This window comes from Ovis aries, chromosome 1 (assembly GCF_016772045.2).
Source record: "Ovis aries strain OAR_USU_Benz2616 breed Rambouillet chromosome 1, ARS-UI_Ramb_v3.0, whole genome shotgun sequence".
Lineage (NCBI taxonomy): Eukaryota > Metazoa > Chordata > Mammalia > Artiodactyla > Bovidae > Ovis > Ovis aries.
The window spans coordinates 63,507,743-63,533,461 of record NC_056054.1 but is presented as its reverse complement, the minus strand read 5'-3'; the positions used below and the strand labels follow the sequence as shown (position 1 = coordinate 63,533,461).

The 25,719-nt window shown below is 40.2% G+C and overlaps 1 protein-coding gene and 1 long non-coding RNA gene across 2 annotated transcripts in view; both read right to left on the bottom strand.

Moving 5' to 3' along the window:
- Positions 1 to 11,213, bottom strand: part of CLCA2 (chloride channel accessory 2) — a 42,392-nt gene extending 31,179 nt beyond the window's left edge. The window contains exons 1-5 of the mRNA XM_004002155.5: positions 10,783 to 11,213; positions 9,709 to 9,846; positions 5,789 to 5,939; positions 2,168 to 2,276; positions 748 to 907 (exon numbers count right to left, since the gene is read on the bottom strand). Coding sequence (XP_004002204.3) covers positions 748 to 907; positions 2,168 to 2,276; positions 5,789 to 5,939; positions 9,709 to 9,846; positions 10,783 to 11,205 — 981 coding nt within the window. The 5' untranslated portion in view covers positions 11,206 to 11,213. The remainder of the gene's footprint in view (positions 1 to 747; positions 908 to 2,167; positions 2,277 to 5,788; positions 5,940 to 9,708; positions 9,847 to 10,782) is intronic.
- A 7,764-nt stretch (positions 11,214 to 18,977) lies between these two features.
- Positions 18,978 to 23,314, bottom strand: LOC114113054 (uncharacterized). Its single transcript, XR_006057508.2, has 2 exons — positions 23,192 to 23,314; positions 18,978 to 19,113 (listed from the first exon to the last, which is right to left on the bottom strand). It is a non-coding gene; the product is annotated as an uncharacterized LOC114113054 (long non-coding RNA).
- Positions 23,315 to 25,719: the final 2,405 nt, after the last annotated feature.

The following is a 25,719-nucleotide window of genomic DNA, read 5'->3' as shown; positions in this document are numbered from 1 at the left end:
CCCTCCTTTATGATTTCACACTCTCAAAGCCAAAGCAGGCCTCTGGGTGGAATTTGGCTGTTCCATGATGGTCCCTTCAAATAGAAAATGAACTGGCTAGAAGACACAAGTGTCAGATCTCCCTGGCAGAGTACTCTTTTTAAAGAATAATATTACAAATGTGTTCTGGATTCCTACACAAGTTTCTTGTCAGTTAGTGGGGAATACTGACAAGACTGAGTTTTGAACCTGTAAAGCTAAGGGTTAGTTGACTTCCCTTGGTAACAACAGACTTTTCTTTTTAAGTTCTAGAATATGCAAAATGAGGGAAAGAGAATTAGGGAATTCCATGTAAATAAAAATGGTTTTCTACCTCAAATGTGAGAAATATAATCATGAATTACATCTCTGTCATTAACCCCTGGTATACTTTCCCATAAAAGGATACAGGAGAAGCACTATACAAGAAATTTTTTGAAGACTTCTGGATTCTCCTTGTTAAACCATCTTCCTTGGAGAGCAAATGATCACTTTTATAAAGGTATCTGTTTTTACTGATTACCTTGGACTGTGTGTGTGGGATGAGGGGGATGCTGAGGTTTTTTTTTTTAATCTGTAAAGTAAAAACTAGATTAACTCTAAGGTTCCCCAAGATTTAAAATGTAGTGAATCTTAATTTCCTTTTTGTTTAAATGCTTAAAACATATCAGTCTGTCTTGGGAAAAGGTGGTGTATTGTGGGAGTTTGTTATTCTAAGATCATACTTACAGAAGATAAACTTTGCATGAACATAATCGATGAAGTTGCATTTTGAGTGCTATTGTATATAAACATGCATCCTTCTTGGAAAATCTTGCTAATAATACAATTTTCTTGGGGGCAGGGACCTTTCTCACATACAAAAATGCCTGCAATGTCAGATGAACACCTAAAGTAGTAAGAGAAATTGGTTTTATAAAAACTTATGTTTCTTTTTCATTGGTTCATAAAATAATTTGTTTTGAGGATTGTAGATTGCTAGATACACATAAAACATTTTTAAAACTATCAAGAAAGGTCATTAATTTATAAATGCACTCCACTTTATTTTCAAACATTTGATTCTGATGAGAAGCTCTGTTTTGCCAAGGGATTTACCAGCTAAACAAGGTTAAAGCAAAAGCTACTAAGAAATCCCCATGAACTTTTGGAGGCCCTAGGAAAGCATGAGTGGTGATATCCTGAATCAGGGGCTTCTTTGAGCTCATTGCCATTGGACATCAGAGGAAGAAGAGGGTGAACAGGTAATGATGATAAAGGATTCCTTCTTAATTTAACAGTCTCAATACTGTTGATGGGATGAAAAACCTATAACTTTCAGGAGAAGAATCAGTATCTACCAAAGTTACAATTAAAATTACCCTATGACCTGGTAATTGTTAGAAGCTGTTCAATAGATACACAGATCTGCCTGTATAAAATGGAAATAATATATATAATATATATATCATTATGACCTGTAGTAATAACAAATATCGTGAAGTGAAGTCGCTCAGTTGTGTCCAACTCTTTGCGACCCCACAGACAGTAACCGGCCAGGCTCCTCTGTCTATGGGATTTTCCAGGCAAGAATACTGGAATGGGTTGCCATTTCCTTCTCCAGAGGATCTTCCTGACCCGGTGGTTGAACCCAGGTCTCCTGCATTGCAGGTAGACTTTTTACCATCTGAGTCACCAGGGAAGGTCATATATATATGTATCATTACAACCTGTAGTAATAACAGACATTGTGAACAACTCATTTGTTTAACAATAAGGGCCTGGTTGAAAAATTATGGTATATCATACAGTGGAACACTATGCAATTAAAGGAAAAAAGTGAAGAAAATATTATGTTAATATTTGTTATATTAGATTATATTATATTAGAAATATGTGTTAATATTTATTTCAAATTTCCTAAAAAAAACACAAATAAGGTGGGTGACCTAGAGGGGATGAAAAGAGAATAGGGTGAAGAGAGTGGTGGGAGCATGATATATGAGTATAACTTTTTATATTGTTTTGATATTTGACCACATAAATATTTACAAATTTTTAAAAATACAATAAAATTTCAAAATTGTCAATTAAGTTTTAGCTGCCATGTTAAACTAATTTAGAATCAAAAAATAAACAATGAATTTTAAACATGTGAAAAATCACTAACCTTGTTACTTCAATTTGACTTTGCCCATTTATGTAGAAGGGTTTCTCATTGTTATATTCATCAAACACACCCCAACGGAAATGGGCCCATTCATGAACAAACACTCTGCCTGTGGAAGAGAGAATTTTTGTTTTGAGTTCCTAAAATTTCAGCAATGGACCTTACTAATCATTGACGATATAGCATCAGCTGACTATATATACTCATTCTGAATGGTTGAAGTGTAATTCTTCCTTCCACTTTCCTCTTCCCCACCCCATTCCCATCTCCTGCTTTATTCCCACCACCACAAAAAAAGGAGCATAAAAATATATGCAGAGTACATCATGAGAAACGCTGGGCTGGAAGAAGCACAAGCTGGAATCAAGATTGCTGGGAGAAATATCAATCACCTCAGATATGCAGATGACACCACCCTTATGGCAGAAAGTGAAGAAGAAATAAAAAGCCTCTTGATGAAAGTGAAAGAGGAGAGTGAAAAAGTTGGCTTAAAGCTCAACATTCAGAAAACGAAGATCATGGCATCCAGTCCCATCACTTCATGGCAAATAGATGGAGAAACAGTGGAAACAGTGTCAGACTTTATTTTTGGGGACTCCAAAATCAATGCAGATGGTGACTGCAGCCATGAAATTAAAAGACGCTTACTCCTTGGAAGAAAAGTTTTGCCCAACCTAGATAGCATATTGAAAAGCAGAGACATTACTTTGCCAACAAAGGTCCATCTAGTCAAGGCTATGGTTTTTCCTGGGGTCATGTATGGATGTGAGAGTTGGACTATAAAGAAAGCTGAGCGCCAAAGAATTGATGCTTTTGAACTGTGGTGTTGGAGGAGACTCTTGAGAGTCCCTTGGACTGCAAGGAGATCGAACCAGTCCATTCTAAAGGAGATCAGCCCTGGGATTTCTTTGGAAGGAATGACGCTAAAGCTGAAACTCCAATACTTTGGCCACCTCATGCAAAGAGTTGACTCATTGGAAAAGACTCTGATGCTGGGAGGGATTGGGGGCAGGAGGAGAAGGGGATGACAGAGGATGAGATGGCTGGATGGCATCACGGACTCGATGGACGTGAGTCTGAGTGAACTCTGGGAGTTGGCGATGGACAGGGAGGCCTGGTGTGCTGCAATTCATGGGGTCGCAAAGAGTCGGACACGACTGAGCGACTGAACTGAACTGAAGTGAAAAATACTTTTAGTGTTGTAAGTGTAAACCAGTGATTTACCTGTTGCACACCTGTTAGAAAGTAGTGAGGAATCCCATATCCTCTCATTTCCCTAATGAAGCTGCCTAACAGATTTCTGTTTAGCTTCATACATGCCTAAAAGTTCAGGATTCTGGGAAAGGAAAAAAAAAAATGGACTGAATGTTTTAATTCAATGGACTGAATTTTTATGTCCCTCCCAAATTCATATGTTAAAATCCTGACCCCAAATGTGGAAGTGTTAAAAGGTAAGGCCTTTGGGAGTAATTATTAGATCATTAGGTTGGAGCCCTAATAAATGGGATGAGTGCTCTTATCAAAAGACCCTAGAGAGTTCCCTTCTTTCTTCCATGAGAGGACACAGAAAGAAGATGCCTGTCTGTGAACCAGGAAGTGGGCCAGTTCTGCTGGTGCCTGGATCCTGGACTTCCAGTCTCCAGAACCGTGAGAAATTTCTGCTGTGAGTAAGCCTCTCAGTCTATGATATTTTGTTATAGCCAAACAAGCAAAATGGACTAAGACACCAAACAAGCTAATAAAGCTTTCCTGTTTTCCAGTCTGTTTTATCCAGGCATGTCTGCTGCTTTTTTTCCTATAGATAATTCTGTCTGGAGCAAAAATTAAAACCCTTGGGCCAGGGAGGGAGGAAGGAGCCAAAAGAATCATAGAACCTCCTCACCAGGTTGGATGGTCCTTTCTCTTTCATTATATCCCTGATTCTCCATGTTTATCTCCAACTCTTACTCATGAAAATCCTCATCGTCAGCATCAAGTCCTTTATAAGTTTCTCCCTACATCTCTAAAGCTTGCATTTCTTTCAATGTTCAGCAAAAAACTGACTTCTCTAGAATTTTCCAGATTAAGTCCCCTCCCAAAGTACACTTTCTTTACTGAATACTTTTAAGATCTGGGAAGGCAGGAAATGTTTGCTGAATTGACTCAGGTTGTGACCTATTGTGCAATTTTGGGACCTTGGGACAAATGAAGGGAGGGGAACAGTCTAAAGCTGAAAGTGTTAAGGAAAAGTTTCTGCCTACTCATGGAATTTAGAAGTGCTGGTGAAGTCATATATTTGTACAGAGATTATCAGTACCTTATAGTTACCAGGAAAAAAAGGTCTTTTTTAAATAAAGTGTTTTGTAAAGTGTGTTTTACAGGGTGCGTGGCTCTACTTCCTGCTAGTTATACAGAGGATAATAAAATCTGTTTGGATTTAAGCGGGGGTAAAAGTGAAAACAACATTTGAACGGCACTACTGTACATCAGTTAAACGCAAAATTTAAGAACTGAAAAGCTAGCCCTCGACTTGCTGAATTTTTTCTCACCACGGTTTCTTTCTCAGATCGCATCCACTAAACGCTGGTCTCCAGACCCACGACACTGACTTCTCTGTCACACTCCAGTCGCCCTTCTCCACACAGTCCAGGCCTTTCCAAGCACAGTCCACCGTTCCTCACACTCAGTCACCTAGATTCAGACCTGTGGATTTCCCCTTTAAACTGCCGTCTTTTACTTCCGACAAAAACCTAATGTATTCCTTAATGCTGCTGCCCACACACACACCCGTTGCCTTTCACTCTGGAGCACTTCTGATCTCTGTTTCATATTTTTCCACTCTCTGGACTATCCTTCCTTAGAGTTTTTAGGATTAAATAAAACAACACTTGAAAGGCAAATAGCCCAGCACTTGGCACAGAGAAAATTTTCTTGTTCTCATTACTATCTTCTTTGTCCTTGCCTTTTCACTGCTTCCAATCTTACTCAAGTCTCATGGCCTCATGCTCAGACTTCTAGTTATTCTCTTGATAATCCAGTGTCTTCTTCACTGATCTGAGGAATCCAGATTATCCACACAGCCACATTCAGCTTCTGAAAACACTGCTTGGATGGTTTCATTCCTATGCTTGTAAACCTTCAGTGGTGATTCCTTAATCTGGGCCTTCGAGGCTCTCCATCACCTGCGCCATGTGCATTTCAGCATTTTCTCCCACTATTCACTGCCCGTGATCTCTGCACCATCAGTGGGGACTGCTGCTTCCTTCTCGCAAGTACGCCCTGGGTTCTTCTGCTGCCACAGCTTTATTCATACCCTTCCCGCTCTTCTCGCCCTTCTTTCCACTCATCAAAATGATAGTCAACCTTAAAGATCCTCTTGGGAGGGGATCTCTAGCTCAAAGGCTCAGCATGCTTTCCCTCTTTGCTGAATTCTTAAACTGCTCCCTGTCTGGGCTACTAATCTGGTGCTTAACCCTTTCTGGCTCACTTTGATTCTCATCTTTTTTATGGGCACGTGGCCTATCTTCTCATCCAAATGATAAGTCCCAGACAGGTTTCAAGTTCTCTGAATCCCTTTCAGCACTGAGCACAGTATTATAAATACTGCTGTCCATTGTCTGTTTCTTGATTGATCACACTTACCTCGTGATCCATAGCCAGCTGTTAAGCCATCATTTAGTAGAAATTCAGATGTAAGATGAATATACTTTCCCTCTTTTCCACATCCTCTATATTGCAAGGTGTATGGATCATCACCATGGGCCCCATACCAGTCAGTTACTATGACATTTGCCTAAATTAAAAGAAATGCCTTGTAATACCATGTATCTTGACTGTGATATTGGTGACACAAATATCTACATTTGTTAAAACACATTGAACTGTACATTTAAGATATGTGCATTTTTCCTGTGCGGTCTATATCCCAATTTAAAAACAGATTTTTTTAAAACATATGCCTTTAGATGGAGTTTAGAATGAATTCACAACTAAATGTCAACACCAATATCTGTCACTTTCAAAAATGTGTACATTTTAAAAACTTAACAGATTTCCATGAAACTTCATTACTGTCATTTGATGTACTCATTTTCCAGATTAAAATTTTCTCAAAAGTCAACATGATAAAATTCTGATATTATATACACTGTAAAATGTAATTTAAATATTCAAAGAAATGTTAAGAGCATTTATACATCATTTAGAGCTGTACTGTGAAATGTTATAGCCTTTTCTGAACAACTTTCTGTAGGTTGATCCCTTGTCCCTTTATTCCCTTAACCAGTCAGATCAACAAAACAATTTTTCTGTTGAAGTTATATTTCATATTGTACCCTGACCATTTCAATTACTATTTATAAAACATATTATTTTAAGTTGGAAACAAAAATATCTATTCCAATAACCATCTAGAGAACACAGTTTTATGTACAACATTGTTCATTTTTAGGAAGAAAGATAACACATTGTTTCAAGACGTGCTCTTAGACGTTGTCTGGAGACTTGTTCTTAGAAGTTGAGTATCTGGTTAATTTCTTTAAAGCTGATTTTGGAACAATAGATTTAATATAATCCTATAAGTGTATGGGCTTCCTTTGTGGCTCAGCTGGTAAAGAATCCGCCTGCAGTATGGGAGACCTGGGTTGGGAAGATCCCCTGGAGAAGGGAACGGCTACCCACCAGTATTCTGGACAGGAGAATTCCATGGACTATATAGTCCATGGGGTGGCAAAGAGTCAGACACAACTGAGTGGCTTTCAGTTTCATAGATGTGTGTGTATATATATATGTCTATATATATGTAATGATCACTATAAAAGTACTACATGTGTACTGCTGTGTGTGTGTGTGTGTGTGTCTATGTACACACCACTGAGGAATAATGGAAGGTAATGTTTTCATTTTCCGTATTTCTATACTGTTCTTTTTTTTTTGCAATAAGCCTGAATTATTTTTATAATAATTAACATTTATTTTTAGAAAGGTAAGAATTCAGGCCAAGGACTTTTCAAGGCAACACCTGTGAAAGAGCTACAGTCTTGCCCTAGAAGAGTCTTCACAAAGATAAAACCTCATTTCTATGTCCGGAAAGTTGTCCTGAAGCAACAAGGAAAGAGTGCTCTGCATTGAATGGAATACTCAGGCTGTTTGGGGTTATATTCTACTTATAGGCCATAGTTGGTTTTTACCTACTTTTCCTAACCCTCTCCCCGCCCTCTGCTTCCTACCTACACTAGACTGTAGATTCACAAGGACAGGAGTTATATTGCTTTTCCTTGTGTCCTCTGTCATGCCTCACATGGCTCCTGTATATAATGATTATTCACTAAGTGCTTGCTTGGTTAACATTAGGAGATTAAAAGAATTGGTATCTAGCAGATATATGATTCAGTGATTCTTCCCTTCAATCTTTCTGTTCAGTCATCTTTGCTTTAGTTATTTATTTGTCTTCTCCATTAGGATAAGAAGCACCACCTGATTTTGTTGTTGGTTAAAGCCAATACTTTTTTGTCCCACTAAAGGCCAAAGTGATTAACACCATCTGTGTAAGGTAACTGGTGACAGCATGCTGCTGCTAAGTCGCTTCAGTCATGTCCGACTCTGTGCGACCCCACAGACGGCAGCCCACCAGGCTCCCCTATCCCCGGGATTCTCCAGCCAAGACAACTGGAGTGGGTTGCCATTTCCTTCTCCAATGCATGAAAGTGAAAAGTGAAAGTGAAGTCGCTGAGTCGTGTCCAACTCTCAGCGACCGCATGGACTGCAGCCTACCAGGCTCCTCCGTCCATGGGATTTTCCAGGCAAGAGTACTGGAGTGGGGGGCCATTTCCTTCTCCAGCATAGCTTAGAGCAAAAAGCATAGGTTTTGGAATCAAATAGGCATGAATTCAAATTGCTCCTTAATTTACCAGCTGTTTGACTTGGGATAAAATCCTTACTATATTTGAGCCCCACTTTCCTAATTTTCGATAACAGCAACTAACAGCAACAATTTTAGGTGTGACTGAGAACCAAGCAATATATGTATTATGTAATTAAGCAGTTATATGGAATATGTAGGAATGTATACTATATAATATAATACACCAACAATATAATAATATAACGTTATCTTGTAATAATTATACATATATGTGTGTGTATATATATATATATATATGTATGTATAATGTCTGGCATTTGAAGTGAAGTAAAGTGAAAGTCACTTAGTCATGTCCGACTCTGTGATCCCATGGAATATATAGTCCATGGAATTATCTAGGCCAGAATACTGGAGTGGGTGGCTGTCCTGTTCTCCAGGAGATCTTCCCAACCCAGGGATCGAACCCAGGTCTCCCACATTGCAGGTGGATTCTTTACCAACTGAGACACAATAATATAATAATACACCAAAATTTAATAATATGATATTAATATTGTAATAATTTTTTATATATATATATGTAGAATGCCTGGCATTTAATTGAAGTTTAATAAACAGTATCTCTCTTCTTAGTTTGTCCCAGTGCCTCTGTCTCTCTTATCTCCATGGCCAAGCATCAAATGCTTTCATTTGGTTATAAATAAAATAATTTTAAGAGCCCCTTTAAGTTTTTTAGGACACTGGAATGTCTATAAAGATTGCTATTAATATATTATTCGGTTACTGAGGAATAAATTTCAAAAAAGAGCTAAGAATTAAAACAGCCTTAGGAAAATTCATGCCAAGTGACACAAATAAGGAAAAGGGGAAATTACCGTAATCCAGCCCTTCTATTTGAGCTGTCATTACAGATTTTGAACCCACCCCATTGCTGACGCCCTGAGCTGTGTCCTCAACGCCTCTGCTCCTGCCCTTTCTGGTAGCTGCTAGGACTCTTTTCACAGTAATCTCAAATAGTCATTTGCCAAATTTATTTAACATTTATTTGTAGCTTGTTCCCAGTATGCGCCAGACATGACCATGGATGTTTATAATTTTCAGCTTACAAGAGTCCTTGAAGCTTAAGTTCTTTTTCTTTTTTTTTTGGTTGGGGAAGAAAAGGTAGCCATGCCTCTTACGCTGCTTTCTTTCTTGCCTCTCTCAACATACTTCTCGAAATCAGTGACCTGGACTTGGGCTAATGTGAAATTCTATGGATTTGTGCTCTTGCAGGATAGGAAAGTCAAATTTTTATGTGCGAGTGGCTTAGGCTTCCGTGTGGACATGCATGTTTATTGCTCCTGACAGGGTGGGAAATGAGGATGCTCATAGTTGGAATTGTTCCCTTTCCATCTCATACTCAGAATAAAACTAGTTCTGGGTCCTTAACCTAGAATTTCAGAATGCAAGGACCCTGTAAGTTGAAAAGTGAAAGAGACCATCTGTGAGGCTGCTTGGGCAATGGCATTTTGCTTATTTTTTACTTCATAATTTTCACTTATTACATGTATGTATTTTCATACATTTTGTGCATAACAATCTTTTCAGTAGTATTATTTGTGTATTAATATCAATGATTTGTCATTGCCTAAAGTTTGAACTCATTATATTGTATTTTCTTCTTCAGTTGAATTCATTTAATGAAATCCTGAATTCTTACCTTTTCGTATGATTCTTGTTTTACTTTGCTGTAATTACCAGCTTTCCATGTGGCAGGTATTAAAATCTTTACATTTCTGAAAAACACTCTTCTCTTGGTAGCATTGAATAGGTAAAAAGAAGCTTCAGTTATCATTTCCTATAACCAAATAAAAGAAAAGCTTATATTATCACTGTGAATTCTTAATGTTTTGGTTTTCTAGTTATACTTGAATAAGTAGTAACAAAAATAATGAAAATATTTTGAAGGAACGCATTTCTTTTAGAGACAACATTAGATTTGGGGAAAACTTGGAAGCAAAATAAATAAACTTCAAATGCTTATCTGAGAATTTAGGACATTAACATTAGGACATTAATTTAGGACATTAATTTAGGACATTAACATTGTGTGTCTCGGCTTGCCCATATAATTTTCCCAATTTTGTAAAAGAAAAGCTTTCACAAAGCTTTCTAAGCTTGCGCCGAACAAATCTTTTTCATGTCATACCTGTGGGCATGTCCAAGACCTCGCCTTATGACAATACTAATTTCATTAAAGCAATACCAAGGGAGACTCAGGTAATGGAGCTGTGAGCCTACCTTACCATACGAAGGTGAAAATAGTCAAGTTACCTCACAGGACATTCAGGTGAAAAGAATTTTGCTCTTAGGCACTCCATCCAGACTCTTTCTGTCTGAGAATTCCCACCCTCAGGATGGAATTCAGCAACATGATTTTAATAAGCACAATCATGCTTCTTCATTAGCCAAACATCTGGTCTGTGTTGCCACAATGGGTTATTTTTGGAGTTTCTGCCCCCAAAATGGTCAAGTCATTAAACACAAAAGCTAAAATTAGTAATAACCAACAATAGATAGAAGGGGGCTAGGTAAACAGTATGTAAGCTGAGACTACATAGAATTAGGTGAATGAGTTGGCTTGGCTGTAATTATAATTTTTGTTGCTATGTTTGAGAAACACCCCTTTCCTCTGCTGCTCAGATACAAACTAGGCAGGGTTGTTAATTCCGTAAAGAAGGCTAAAGGTCTATATGAATAAGATGATAGTTTCAGTTTCATATACACCACTCACCTTAATGTTTGGGATGAGGTTCTGATCCTCAGATACCTGAGGATTGACTGCAACAAGTAATCCATCGTACCCATTGTCTCGAAGCTGCAGTCCAGCTCCCAGGAAGAGGAATTCTGGACTTAAGGCCACCAGGAGAGTCACAAATTTCAGGCTGCAAACAGGACCTTCACTGTCCCTGTGGGTCATGTTGAGAAAAACCTCCAATTCATTCACACTGGTCCTGCCAGGTACATTGTGCCAAGTTGTTAATGGCGAAGCAGATAATTTCTTCCTGAACTTGGAAGGGCTTAGAGTCTGTGATGAAGGAGGTGCCTTCTTTGCAAAATCTAGGGTGGATCTAAAAGAGACCTGTCTCTGCAAGTCCTTTTTCTCTAGGCGATGCCACACTTGCCTGTTCTGTGGCTGGGCTTCCTCCTGAATCATGGTTGGGCAAGAAATCTTCCACCCCTTACTTATTTTATGTCTTCTCAAAAGGAATAGGAAAATAAGGCAAAAGGAGCTTCAAAGAAGGAGGGCTGGCTGGCTGGGAATCAGAGAATCTGGGTTTTTCCATCCACTTTTACTAGACACACAGAGATCTGTTTTTCTCTCTTCATCTTTGAAAACCTCCTCCATTAGCCAGAGTAACTACTTCCCTATGGCTCTCAGGTAATTTTTTGTTTGATGGAAGATTCCTTTGTCTGCTTATTTTGAAGATTCGAAAATCCATGCAACCCTCTCCCTGAGGCCCTTAGGTCATTTGATGACTAGAGGGAAGGGATCGGGTATCCCCCAGGGAGGGCCAAGTGCCAGGAATCGCATGCCTGTGCAGGCCACAGAGTCCGTTCCTTCTGTCCTTGCTGCCTTTTCTCTCTGGATCAAGGGAAAGAATGGATTTCTGTTTTAGCAACTCTCTCCTGAGAGCAAGGTTATGCCTCAGTCAACCTTCCATTTCTCCAATAGCTCTCACAGGATCTGGAGGATAGCAGGCCTCACAAATATTTTATAAGTGATTAATGTTACCTGATAATTATATAATGCTTTAGAGTTTACGAGTAAACCCACTTAAATTTCAATTCCCTAGAATAGGTATAATTTTTACTACTATTTTTCAACAAAGACATTGGGTATCAGACAGATTATGAAAATTAGTCTATGGGGAAGGGAGCTAACTTTTATTGTGTGCTGGGTTTTATCATTTCTATTTTATCAGTTACAAAACTGAGGCTCAGAAAATCTCAGTAACTTGTTCAAAGCTGTGTGAGTATTATTACAGGGTTAGTATGAGACCAACTAACTCTAGGTTCCAGGGTTTTTCTACTGAACCATGTCTCTATGTTCTCAAGAAACTAGGAATAAAGTGTTAAGAGCTGAAATGTTGAGGGATATTGAAGGGAATTTGTCTCTTACTGTCCTTCTGTTTGTAAACTTCCCTCCCACTGCTTCTCGCCTGCTTTTCCTGCAAATTCCTGTCCTGGGAGCCTGAGCTGAGCTCTCTACCCGCTAAAATCCTCTCTTGCACCGTCAGTGCGTCAGGCACCTCCCCTCTGAAGCATGATCGTGGCTACCGTGCCACGTTCGTGTTGTCTTATCGGCTGCCTGCTTCCCGTTGAGGGGCTTATGACAGAGGGACCCTGCCTGTTTTTCTCACTACCACCTTAGTACCTGATTCGGTAAATACTCAATAAATATTGGTTGAATAAATGAATGAACAGAGTCAGAGAAGTAAAGTAAAAGCAGAATAAGAAGCAGCCCTGGATTATAGTGTGAAAATAATCTCCCCAATTTTGAAAGTATCTCTTCTAGAAGAGATACTGCTCTTCTGCTCTGGAAACGTTTCCCTCTTGATTCCTCTTGAAAGAAGTTGCTTGGGTTTTGGTGCTCTCTCAGGGGTTCTGGAGAACAAATGTCGCTGGTCACCACGTGGCTACCAGAGTTGCTCATGCTACAGCTCAGAGGTCAGTTTAGCTGCCTTGTCTTCTGGGGCTGATACACAGCCATGGTTTTTTCCTCTCACTCATGCTGTGTCTGAGTGGAAGCTACAAGTCATGACAACTTCAAAGGCTTTGCCTGGAACTGTGACTCATTGATTGCAACAATGCACTTTATTTTCAGCTTTCCTTGGCATTTAATTTTCTTTTACTAATCTCTTATGCTTTCAAGAAAAACATTATTCCCATCAGCACAGCAATATACTAAAAAATTAAATGTGTAAGCCACATCATGACAGTAGCTTTTTTGCCACAATTAGGGAGGTTTCTTCTTACTACTGTGCACACTTATGTAAGTTGTTCACTGGCTAAGGTGGGAGCTGAGGGCTGACATCCAGCTCTGTCTCTACTTGTTCAACAGTTACAACAGCTCCCTTAGAACGGAGGGGTGGAGAATGTTCGCTACAGAGTGCCTGCAACTTTATAAAGAACAATCATAAGTGAACAGTTTTATCCAACTTCACCTGGGTTAAAACCTGAAAAACACAGTCAGATTTTGCTCACCTTGGGCTGAGAGTCTAGGCATGACATCCACTCCTGTCTATCTGCTTTTTGATTCCTTGGTTCTGGAACCTAATCCCTAGGTCTGGCCACTTGGCAGGATTCCACTCTCATCACCTGCCTCTTCAGATTCCTGGTCCCTGGCCTTTTTTTTTTTTTTTTTTAAACTGTGTCTTGGGAGTCATATTCACTCCTGAAAGCCTTTTCCCATCGCCTCTGTTCTGACCTACCTAAGAACACTTTCTGTTCTCAGCAACGAGACCTGGGGCTGGGCTGGCTGAGTATCTCTTCTTCCTACCTTCTCTTCTGACCGTGCTGACTCTACAGGAGACAAAACTAAAAAGCTGGCAAATCCTGACTTGACTAAGTGACTTAGAGTCATTCCTGAGCAGTGTCCACTTCCAATAAAGTGTGAGACCTTGTCAACAACAACAAAAACCCAGATTATCCTTTCGTTCAAAAAAAGTCACTGCTCCTATAGATTTTTTTTTTTTTTTGCTCCTATAGATTTTATGATGTTTGAGAACTGAAACAAACCTGAAGTGAAGAAAAATGGGAGTACAATGTTTAAGCATTTATTTCAACGTTATATAAATTTTATGATTCTACTGTTTTTATCTGTTTTCAAGAAAATAAGAGTTATTCAGTTTCGGTAACTGAAGAATCTAAAGCACATTTTTGTTCATCGTCTAAATCTATAGTTCAGGCTGATCCCAGAAGGCCTCTCTTTTTTTTCATGGAATCTTCAGGTAAAGACCCATAATCAAAGTAAGTTAGACATGCAGTCAGGAGGTCTGACATCTTGGGGAGTCCCAAAAAGCTTTGAATAATTTTCTCTCAGGCTTTTGTTTCAGCTTGTCAGCAATCCCATTTAGAAGAGGAAAATATCATCTTTTGTGTGTCTTGGCTACCAAGCTTATGGGCCACTTCAGTTTTGCAGTATTTTTGCAAAGAGTCGGACAAAGCTGAGAAACTGAACAACAGTAACTCCACCCTCACGGTGGCAATAATGAAGATGATTTTGTGCACAAGAAAACCCTCCAAAATTTGCCCAAATGAATGGAAACAAGAACTACTTTTAATGATAATCCAAGCTAGTGATAAAGAATCTGCTTGCCAATGCAAAAGACTAAAAGACGTGGGTTCGATCCTTGGGTTGGGAAGATCCCCTGGAGGAGGGCATGGCAACCCACTCCAGCATTCTTGCCTAGAGAATCTCATGGACAGAGGAGTGTGGCAGGCTATAGTCCATAGGTTCACGAAGAGTTGGTCACGACTGAGCAACTGAGCACACAGCACGGAAAATGTGAGAAAGGTATGGAATATTTCTCATTTGCAAAACATTCTATAAAGTTGCTTTCTATAAAATATTGTTCTATTATGTACCAGGTAGTGTATAGTATCATGCTATGTATAAGATATTACTATTATATTTTTCAGAGAAGAAAAAAGAGAAAGAAAAAATGTAGGGGAAATTATTTTGAAAGATGAAAAATAACCAGAGAGACTCAAAACAAAAAGCAGAAGTAGAAGTATAAAATCTTGACTCTGTTCTTCCCTAGTTTCCCTTTCTATTTCCTTCCTGGTCTGATTCTATCCTCAATACCTCTGAGAAGCCCCAGGCTCTGCCAGACTCCTTGACTTCCCCATTCCCACCAACAGGGGGCAGCAGATTTTTCGGTTTCCCTTCTCTCCTGATGCTGCTGCTTCTACTCCACGTAACCCCACCAGACTGTCCGACAAAGAACAAGAATCAACTCTAACCAGATCTGGAAATGGGGGGATTAGGGCTCCCCCTTCTGTTTTTGGAGTATAGGTACATGGGGCTCTGAATCCCCAGGCAAAACTCTCAGCAAACAAAATTAGCCTGCACAGACCTTCTAGAGTAGACCAAAAGATACTTGGCATAGTGCTTCCCAAATTTAAATATTCCTGAGAATTACCTGTTCAAATGCAGATTCCAAGTCTGGAGGTCAAGGTAAGGTCTATACTCTGCACTTTTATTCAGCTCCCAGGTGATGCTGAGGCTGCTGGTCCTTGGGCCACACTTCGTGATTACACTCCTTACACTAGAAGGCGGTAGTCTGTGTAGTCTTTCTATGTATATATATATAATTATTTAATTCTTATGGGAAAGGCCTGTGTTTTCTTCAGAACTCAGGAAAAAAATATTGCATTAACTATGGATTTTTGAGGTAACACCATTGTTTATTCCTTGTAAATAAATAACTACTAACTACAAGGTTGAAAGTAACAACATCAACACAGATAGCTTGGTTTAATAGCTTATGCAGTGAATGGCGAATTGTGCCACCAGATTCGTGGTCTCCAAAGAAGAAGATTTAACTCCTGGACCAAAGACAGTCTCAGTCACTCAAAGCTTTGTGTAGATTTTATTTAAAGAGAAAGTGACAGAAAAAGCTTCTGATATAGATATCAGAAGGGGGGAGGAGAGTACCCACCTCACTAGTTTAAGCCAGGCCTCATATACTTCTCAACTTGATGTTGAAAATAGATAAAAAGAATACCTCAAGGTTGTAAGAAGTCCATCAAACCCTTTCTCAAGGCATACATCCTGAGATAACTTTGGCACAAGATTAGCCAAGGAGAACAGTTCTGGGCAACTGACTCTGGGTGAGATATACTGTTGCTGTGTAATCAGGGCTACCTCTTGAGGAACAGGTTCCCAGGCAAGATGGTTAGAATTATAATCATGAACATAGAGCCTAAGAAAAGCATTTCTGTGAGTAAGACATTGTCCTGTGTGATCATTAGCTTCTAAAGAAAGGCCAGTTCTCGGGCAAGATATGTTGTTGCACGAGGCATAAGGAAAGAATGAGGGAGAATGTTCATCTCCTCCTTAAAGGGCCTTGGACTGCCTGCCTACGCTTTAACTCTTTCATTCCTCCCGTTTTCTTTTAGCAGAATATGGTTGCCAGGGAAAGGGGCAGAGACAGCTTTCTGTAACTTCTTCCTGCTGGTAAGGGGCACAGACCCTAAGTTGTGGAGGCAACATATTCTCCTTACCCTCATATTGAGGATCTCTGATCCAGGGGCCCCAAGTAATAGTTGGAGGAGGCTGTGGCAATCACAGGAGCTTGAACAGCCATTTGTAACTTAAATGCCTCAAGCCGTGTAGATACAAAATTCATTATACAGTTACACATATAAGGAGCAAATAGCAAGAATAAGATGATTACAATTATTACAGTCGAGATAGTTTTCCACCAAGGAGAGCCTATAGATCAAAATTGTATCTGTGATGAGAGTTGAGCATCAGGGGAGTCCATTTTGAAGCGTGACCGGAAGTGCTTCATCACCTTTGCTTTGTCTGGGAAGCCACAGTACCCTTTAGAAAGAACAGACTAGACAAGTAGATTAAAAAGGCAGAGACTAATAATCAGTAAAAGAATTATTGTAGTTAGCGGTCCAAGCAAGAGTAAGAATCAGGTCACATTTGGTAGTAACTTTGATCCTGGTCTAGATAGAGTCAACTCTTGGGCTGCCCTGTTTATAAGAATGGAGCCATCTGGCATGTTCATACACATTTTGAATGTAGGTATAACAAACCCAGTTAGAAGTAGTTGAAAGAGTGACAACCTGAATCTTAACAAACAAAGTAAATCTTACCATTTCTTTTTAGAAGAATGAGTCTGAACCCCAATGTAGATGGCTGTTTTAGGGAGACTTATAGCCAGGTAGCCAGCTGTCTAAGTTTGTCCAGGTAGGCTTTAGCCTCTTATTGTGGTATTAACATATAAGCCAAAGTAGTTGCCACCATTAACAATTTCAGTGCTTTTCTAGGTATGAGAAGCTGCAAGAATTTGGGCTCAAGAAATCTTTACCTGAAAATATCTAACTATCTGAAGGCCTGTTTTGTCCATTTTTTTCAAAGCACAGAGTGAGTGTCTAATTTCTGATTTTCACCCTGAATTCCATTCAGGAGATGTTGAAGGTCAGCAGCTGTAGTGCCCATGATTTAATCTTTGTAGAGGCAGATGGCAAGTGCCAGTTTCCAGTCACAGGGCCCCTTTAAGGCCATGAGTTTGCCCGTGGTTCGGAGGGCATTTCATGACCATCTTGTCCCACGGTGCTGGGAAGGCTCATTCCCAGGTCTGTTGAAGATTTCGCTAATAGGTCACTAGGTGTGCTGTTACTGGACTAGGCCCTGTGAGTAGCAAAAGTCTCTGGACCACACCTGTCTCACTAGTCTGTTGGTCCAGGAAAACATTCCCTCTTGTTGCTTCTTCTCATATACAGAGTCACACCATTGTAATTATGAATTTCATACGGAACTGTACACCATCATTATATCAGTGGCCCAGTCACACACTTGATAGTGTAAGGGACAACACTTTTCAACAAGCAGTATAGAAAACAATTTAGTTAGTAGTAATAGTCAAGGCTATGGTTTTTCCAGTGATCATATATGGATGTGAGAGTTGGATTATAAAGAAAGCTGAGTGCAGAAAAACGGATGTTTTTGAACTATGGTCTTGGAGAAGACTCTTGAGAGTCCCTTGGACTGCAAGGAGATCCAACCAGTCCATCCTAAAGGAGATCAATCAATCCTGGGTGTTCATTGGAAGGACTGATGTTGAAGCTGCAACTCCAGTACTTTGGCCACCTGATGCAAAGAGCTGACTCATTGGAAAAGACCTGATGCTGGGAAAGATTGAGGGCATGAGGAGAAGGGGACGACAGAGGATGAGATGGTTGGATGGCATCACTGACTCAGTGAACATGGTTTTGGGTGGACTCCAGGAGTTGGTGATGGAAAGGGAGGCCTGGTATGCTGCGGTTCATGGGGTCGCAAAGAGTCGGACATGACTGAGCAACTGAATTGAACTGAACTGAATAGTAAAATCATAAGAGCTTAAGTCAAGAACTTCCATTAGGTATAGCCCAGTGACATCTCCAGGTCATCTGAGTTAGTTTGTTAAATGACTCTGGCCAGTTGTTAATCTCCTGATTGTAGATCTTGGAGCATCTGCTGCTGCTGCTGCTGCTGCTGCTGCTAAGTCACGTCAGTCGTGTCAGACTCTGTGCAACCCCATAGACGGCAGCCCACCAGGCTCCCCCATCCCTGTGATTCTCCAGGCAAGAACACTAGAGTGGGTTGCCATTTCCTTCTCCAATGCATGAAAGTGAAAAGTGAAACTGAAGTCACTCAGTCGTGTCCGACTCTTTGTGACCCTATGGACTACAGCCCACCAGGCTCCTCTGTCCATGGGAGTTTCCAAGCAAGAGTATTGGAGTGGGTCGGCGGTGCCTTCTCTGAGCATCTGATCTTTATTCAAAGACTGGTTACTGAGATAAGCTTTAGAAAAAAACTCAGAATGCCTTTTGTAATAATTAAACCACTTGCCAATATAACATAACCATAAGGAACTGTCTCAGAAGTGAATCTTAGTATATACAGACCTTAATTAACAAAACTAGAACTTAATATTCATTGGAACACATAATGGCTGCCATAGGCCTGACATCAGTTGGGTGCATTTTTCTTTTAGAGCTCCCCAGTATATTTGGATGTTTATATCTGATAAGGCTCCAAGTTCTGGAGAGATGAGGCAGAGAGAAAAAAGTTATAATTTTACCAACTGGTGTAAATCACTAAATTGTTTTAAACCATTAGTAACTTGAGGAGAAGAGTTTCTTTATATCTGTAAACAAAGATTAGAAGCCAGTAGTATGTCAGACAAAAAGTTATGAAAATTGTAATCATATTTAGCAGTTTATTCAATCCCATGTAACTGATCCCTTTGTTCTGCCGTCCTTGCCTGATGATCGAGGATGCCAGTGAAAATAATAGTCTCCAAGAAGCTCGTGAAGTTCCTTATGCCAATGTCTGTATGACCTGTCGAGCAAAATGATTGTCTCAATCACTGGAAATTGCAGAAAACACATTTTAACCATTTTTTTTCCTCTCTTGTGAGATATTAACCCTGAAGCCAGGAAAGGCTTTATCTTATCGAATAAAAGTGGGGCTTGTCAGGGAACTGGGAAAAGCCAAGCAGCTGTCTTGAACCTCCCATAGCCCTGACTGTTTGGTTTATACCCATTGTTTATCCATTTTAAATTCCCTGATGAGGGGTTAGAAGCAGAATGTAGAAGCAGAATGAGTTTTATCTATGTGTGCCATAGTCTCCATAGATCATTATGAAATAACACTCTTCATTTTATCAAAGTAACAAAAGATTTAAAAAGCAACTATGAGTCACTTGAAGACAAAGAAATTTATGTAGTCTGTTATCAAAAGCCATATTCCAAGAAGACTTTGTTCTTTTAAAGGGGAGAGAAAAACAAATTCTAGTTTGGTACCACTTTACATTCACTGTGAAACAATAGTTATTCAGAGTCAAAGTATCAATAAAAGGCAGTTTAATGACTTAAGAATGCTCAAACTACCACACAATTGCGCTCATCTCACGCTAGTAAAGTAATGCTCAAAATTTTCCAAGCCAGGCTTCAGCAATACATGAACCATGAACTTCCAGATGTTCAAGCTGGTTTTAGAAAAGGCAGAGGAACCAGAGATCAAATTGCCAACATCCGCTGGATCATCGAAAAAGCAAGATAGTTCCAGAAGAACACCTATTTCTGCGTTATTGACTATGCCAAAGCCTATGACTGTGTAGATATCAATAAACTGTGGAAAATTCTTTAAGAGATGGGAATACCAGACCACCTGACCTGCCTCTTGAGAAACCTATATGCAGGTCAGGAAGCAACAGTTAGAACTGGGCATGGAACAACAGACTGGTTCCAAATAGGAAAAGGAATACATCAAGGCTGTATATTGTCACCCTGCTTATTTAATTTATATGCAGAGCACATCATGAGAAATGCTGGGCTGGAAGAAACACAAGCTGGAATCAAGATTGCTGGGAGAAATATCAATAACCTCAGATATGCAGATGACACCACCCTTATGGCAGAAAGTGAAGAAGAACTAAAGTGCCTCTTGATGAAAGTGAAAGAGGAAAGCGAAGAAGTTAGCTTAAAGCTCAACATTCAGAAAACTAAGCATCTGGTCCCATCACTTCATGGGAAATAGATGGGGAAACAGCGTCAGACTTTATTTTTGGGGGTTCCCAAATCACTGCAGATGGTGATTGCAGCCATGAAATTAAAAGATGCTTACTCCTTGGAAGGAAAGTTATGACCAACCTAGATAGCATATTCAAAAGCAGAGACATTACTTTGCCAACAAAGGTCCGTCTAGTCAAGGCTTTGGTTTTTCCAGTGGTCATGTATGGATGTGAGAGTTTGACTGTGAAGAAAGCTGAGCACTGAAGAATTGATGCTTTTGAACTGTGGTGTTGGAGAAGATTCTTGAGAGTCCCTTAGACTGCAAGGAGATCCAACCAGTCCATCCTAAGGGAGATCCGTCCTGAATATTCATTGGAAGGAATGATGTTAAAGCTGAAACTCTAGTACTTTGGCCACCTCATGTGAAGAACTGACTCAGTAGAAAAGACCCTGATGCTAGAAGGGATTGGGGGCAGGAGGAGAAGGGGACAACAGAGGATGAGATGGCTGGATGTCATCACTGACTCGATGGATGTGAGTTTGAGTGAACTCTGGGAGTTGGTGATGGGCAGGGAGACCTGGCATGCTCCAATTCATGGGGTCACAAAGAGCCAAATACGACTGAGCAACTGAACTGAACTGAATGACTTAAGAGATTTGTATCATGCACAAAACTCTCTTCTACCTACCACAAACCTTTTTTATTTGTCACAAACCTTTTATATTTTGTATTTGCCCACTCAGAGACCAGCCACCTATAAGTTCAGATTTACTTCCTTTTCCCTGAACAGAATGTAATTCTACTTGTTAGAACTTTTTATTGAAAACACACGTCCTACTTTCCTTCAGCAACCATGAACTGTACTTTATATCATCATTCTGTAGATTGGTAAACATAAATCACCCAAAGCTATGTCAGTTACAGAAGTATTTTCGCAAAGTCAATAAATAAACATTAATATCAGGTATCAATTCAATTGTAAATGTTCCCCAGTTCACACAAGCCTGAAATTCATAATAGTAATTCATAGTATATTTTTCTTGAATTTAGAATTGTTTGATTTGTAAATGCTTCTCTTTAGGCCAATTAACCTTCAGCAATATTGCCCAAAGACGAAGACACACACTGAGACACATATAAATCAAAAGACCCCACGGTTCTCTGCTTGAAATTTAAAATGTTTCTTTGCCCTCCATCCCACCCCCCACCCCTGCCCCTTGGCTTGAAATTCTACTGATTTGCTCATGGCTGGAATTCCAGACAGAGTGGGCTGTGAATCTCAAGGACATGATAAGAGTTAGCTTCAGGTTTTTTCCCAGGCATGTTTTTTTCAGGCAGGAATAGAGCTCCAAAAAAAGTATTTTAACAAGTCAGTTTTTTCCTAATTGCACATGTGAAAAGAAATAATCTTGCGATTTCAAAAAGATTTCATTTTAACCAGTTTTCTCCAGAGTCTAAAGAATATCACGGCCATTTAGTGTCAGAAATGCCATCTCTCCTTTTTGTAGTCATAGTTTCATAGCTAAAAGTTAAACCAGAGTGTGTTCAAATTGGCTCTGATGACAGGGGTTGGTGGACTGACTGATAAGGTGTTGTCCCAGCAGGGATGGTCTCTCTGGGAAGGTAAGGCTCTCTCTTAAAGCAAAGACAGCCTGTATGTAAGGGCCTTTTTAGGCTCTGGAGATCAAACATATCCTAGTGTTTCAACATACAATTCAAAGGGGGTGGCTCGAACTGCTAGCTCCCATCTGTAAGAGAGAAAAAAGTGGCACGGAGTGCGGTGGCTTTTTTCTACTGGAGGTGTCCCTCCCTGCTCTAGATGGGGGCTGCTGCTGCTGCTGCTGCTAGATGAGGGCAGCGACAGGCATTCTACCGAAGCTTCCTTCCCTGGCCGAGTTAACCCATCTCTTACCGACGCAGGTGTCCTACCGCCGTCCCTCCTCGATCTACCACCCAGGAGGGGTAGCAGTGCCCCAGGGGTAGACGTGATGGCATCCCAGACTGATGTCCAGTTCCTCACCATTTAAACTTTGGCCTGATTTCCCCTTTTTCTCTGGTGCCACCTGGGGTGGAGCGCAGTAACCTTCCAGAATGTCTCCCAAGCTAAGACTGCTAGGGGGAAGCGTCCTTCTGTATGCCTGCGCACATTCCTGAGCATATCCCAGACCGCAGCGGAAGTGGTGAGTCATAAGGGGATGAACAAAAACCCAAGATGTCCCTTCTGAGTGTCATCACACCAGTCTATGTGATAACAAAGGAGGTGATGGAGAGCTGGCCCTAGAGGGAAAAAAATAATCTTTCATGTTCATGGTGTGTCAAGGCCAACATTTCTATTCCTGTCCAGTGGACTGTACAAAAAGAATATCTAAGGAATTGAGACAAGAGCCAACAGAGGGCTTTCTCTGGTCCTCTAAGAGCTAGCGCTACTAAGGGAAGAAGCCAGCTGCATTTCCAATCTGCCCAAATCTGGAGTTCCCCAAACCATGTCCTTAGGAGTCTCATGCTTACCAGCAATGCCTCCGTCCATATAGTCTGGAGACACAGCCATGATAAGAACTTGCCTCTGGGTCTCTGGGGTCAGGATGATGATTTCCAGTCAGAGAGATGTGCCTGGAGCTAGAGCTCCAGATAGCCCCCTAATGTGTTCCTGCCTGCAGTGTCCTGTAAAACTTGGAATGGGGGTTTGGCTAGAAAAACACAATAACAGCATGGATTGCAAGTCCCCTGAAAGTCTATAGTCTGGCACACTAGGTTGGTAGTTTTAATTCCCCCAAGCAGCTGTGAAATGGTCAGAGAGACCAGAAAAAGCTGACCAGCAAAAGAAGTTTGGTCCATATGCTTCTGAGTTAGTAGAGACTTTACAGTAAAAAAGCAAAGGAGTCTCAGCTCTGAGTATTCTTACCTTGTCTTGAAGATCCTGGGGAAGCCCCCAAGATGATAGCTTATGCAGTAAGCAGTGGACGGTGCCACCAGATTCGTGGCCTCCAAAGAAGATTTAACTCTAGGACCAAAGACAGTCTCAGTCACTCAGAGCTTTGTGTAGATTTCATTTAAAGTGAAAGTGACAGAAAAAGCTTCTGACACAGACATCAGAAGGGGGCAGGAGAGTAGCCACCTCACTAGTTTAAGTAGGACCTTATATACTTTCCAACTAGCTGCTGAGAATAGATAAAAAGAATACCTCAAGGCTGTAAGAATTCCACCAGAACTTTTCCCAAAGTATCGTCCTGAGATAACTGGCACAAGATTAACCAGGGAGAATGGGTTCCAGGCAAGGTCTCTGGGCAAGATAATACTGCTGCTGTATAATCAGGGGTACAAGTCTTGAGAAACAGGTTCCAAGGCAAGATTTGTTACAATTATAATCATTAACATAGAGTCTAAGAAAAGCATTTCTGTAAGACATTGTACTGTGTGATCATTAGTTCCAAGGCCAGTTCTTGGGTGAGATACATTGTTGTACAAGGCTTAAGGAAAGCATGAGTGAGAATGTTTACCTCTTCCTTAAAGCGCCCTGGACTGCCTGCCTAAGCTTTAACTCTTTCAGGTTTTAGATTTTCAAAAGCCACAATCATCTATTATTAAAGCTCTTGCCTCAAATTCAATCTGTTTTCTTATTAATCATTATGTGAGCCATGATAAGATTGTTTTATTGATCTCTGTATGTAGTCTCAAGCAAGTAATTTCTAAGGATATACCTTATTTGAACAAGGAACTGCTTCCTTAATTTTTTTCACTTGCTTATTTATTCATTCATTCATTTACTCACTCAAAAATAAAATTGTATCAAATGTACCTCAATAAATCTTTTGGAAATTTGAAACTATGTTTCTGCTAGATGTCAGGCACTATTCTAAAGGTTGGATGTGAAATGAAATGGACCAAGTCTGTCCTCAGAGAGTTAACAATAGTGGAGAGAGAGAGAGACTAAGGAAACACATATGATGGGATATCTCGTGAAAGTGATATGAGAGCATATGAGAGAGATTTGCTATTCTGTATCATGTGGTTGGGCAAGGCCTCACAGGTAAGACTGTCAGGACTGGGGGAAGAAACCGTTTGACCACATGAGAGACAAGTGGTGCAGGCTGATAGAAGCACAAGAGGGAAGACCCTGAGGCGGGGGAGTGCTTGGAGTGAAATGCACCCTGAAGAGAGCAGTGGGAGATGCTATGAACTGGAGGGAACTGTGTCTAGAACACAGATCACATAAAGCTTGCAGCTGTAAAATTTAATAAATAGAAAGCTCAATTAAATAAAGTTGGGAGACCAGAAATGGTTGGGGTTGGGTGAGGGGGTAACTCTCACACCCTGAGACAACAGCTGAGCCCAGCAGGAAAAAGAAGACTGCTTCTTTCTTGCCAAGGACTCAGCCAACAAAAAGCCATGGATTCTGGGTTTACTCTAGCCTTCCCAAATTTCTTTTCTTCTCTACAAATTCTCTCCTTACCCAACTGTGAGGGACTTGCATGTTATTCATCATCATTACAGATCCCAAATTGCAGTTTTCTGTCAACCCCAAATCAACCCATTTTTGCTGGAGAAATACCTGGCAATCTATTTGTTCTCATTCAGCCAAGCTTGTGGGAAAGACTAGAGTTTACCCACGAAATAGGAAATGGTGGATGTGGAGGAGTGACATGATCTGACTGTTAGACTTTTTGTGAGAATACAAAGGTGTAAGCAGGGGCCAGCAAAGGAGTTCTTGCTGAATGCAGTTGAAAAGGACAGAGCTCAGACAGCAGTTTTGGCTGTCTTCTTTTAGCCTTTCCCCTCTCCATTGATTATTTTTGCTATGAAGATGAAATAAAAGCCTTTCAGTTGGTATGCTTATCAACAGAGGAATCAAGGAATACTTCTTTGCCCAAAAGTGCCTAGCATGATGCTGACTGACAACAGAAGAGATTAACTGGGAAACAATGACATGTAAACAACCTGAGATCTGTAGTTACCTGTACTTAAATGACATAAAAATATACTCCATGTTTGTAACATAAGGCTGTGATTCTTTATGCCTTATCCATAAATGTGCTATAAATGGTAGCTATAGTTATTATTATCAATATAATTATCAGTTATTGTCAGCTGGAATTCTCTTGCTCTTAAGCGACCTACATGTAACTTGCTTTTATCTGTCAATTCAATGGCTAAGACTTCTGCAACTGCTTGGACACTTGGCTTGAAATTCCTTTTTCCTGGATCCACACACGTTGCTTCTGTTCTTAACATTGTTCAAATGTAGTGTTCTTGAGTTTCCAAAGAACTATGTACATACTGTGTTTGGGAGCAATTTAAATTTTATTGAAGAGTTCATAGGGGAAGCTAAGGAGGTATTTATGCCACAGAAAAAAAATTAAGCTTTTACATCACTGAAGGAAGGCTTCAGCATTTTAAAAATAGTTTTCTACAACCATGGAGCAGCCTGCTGCC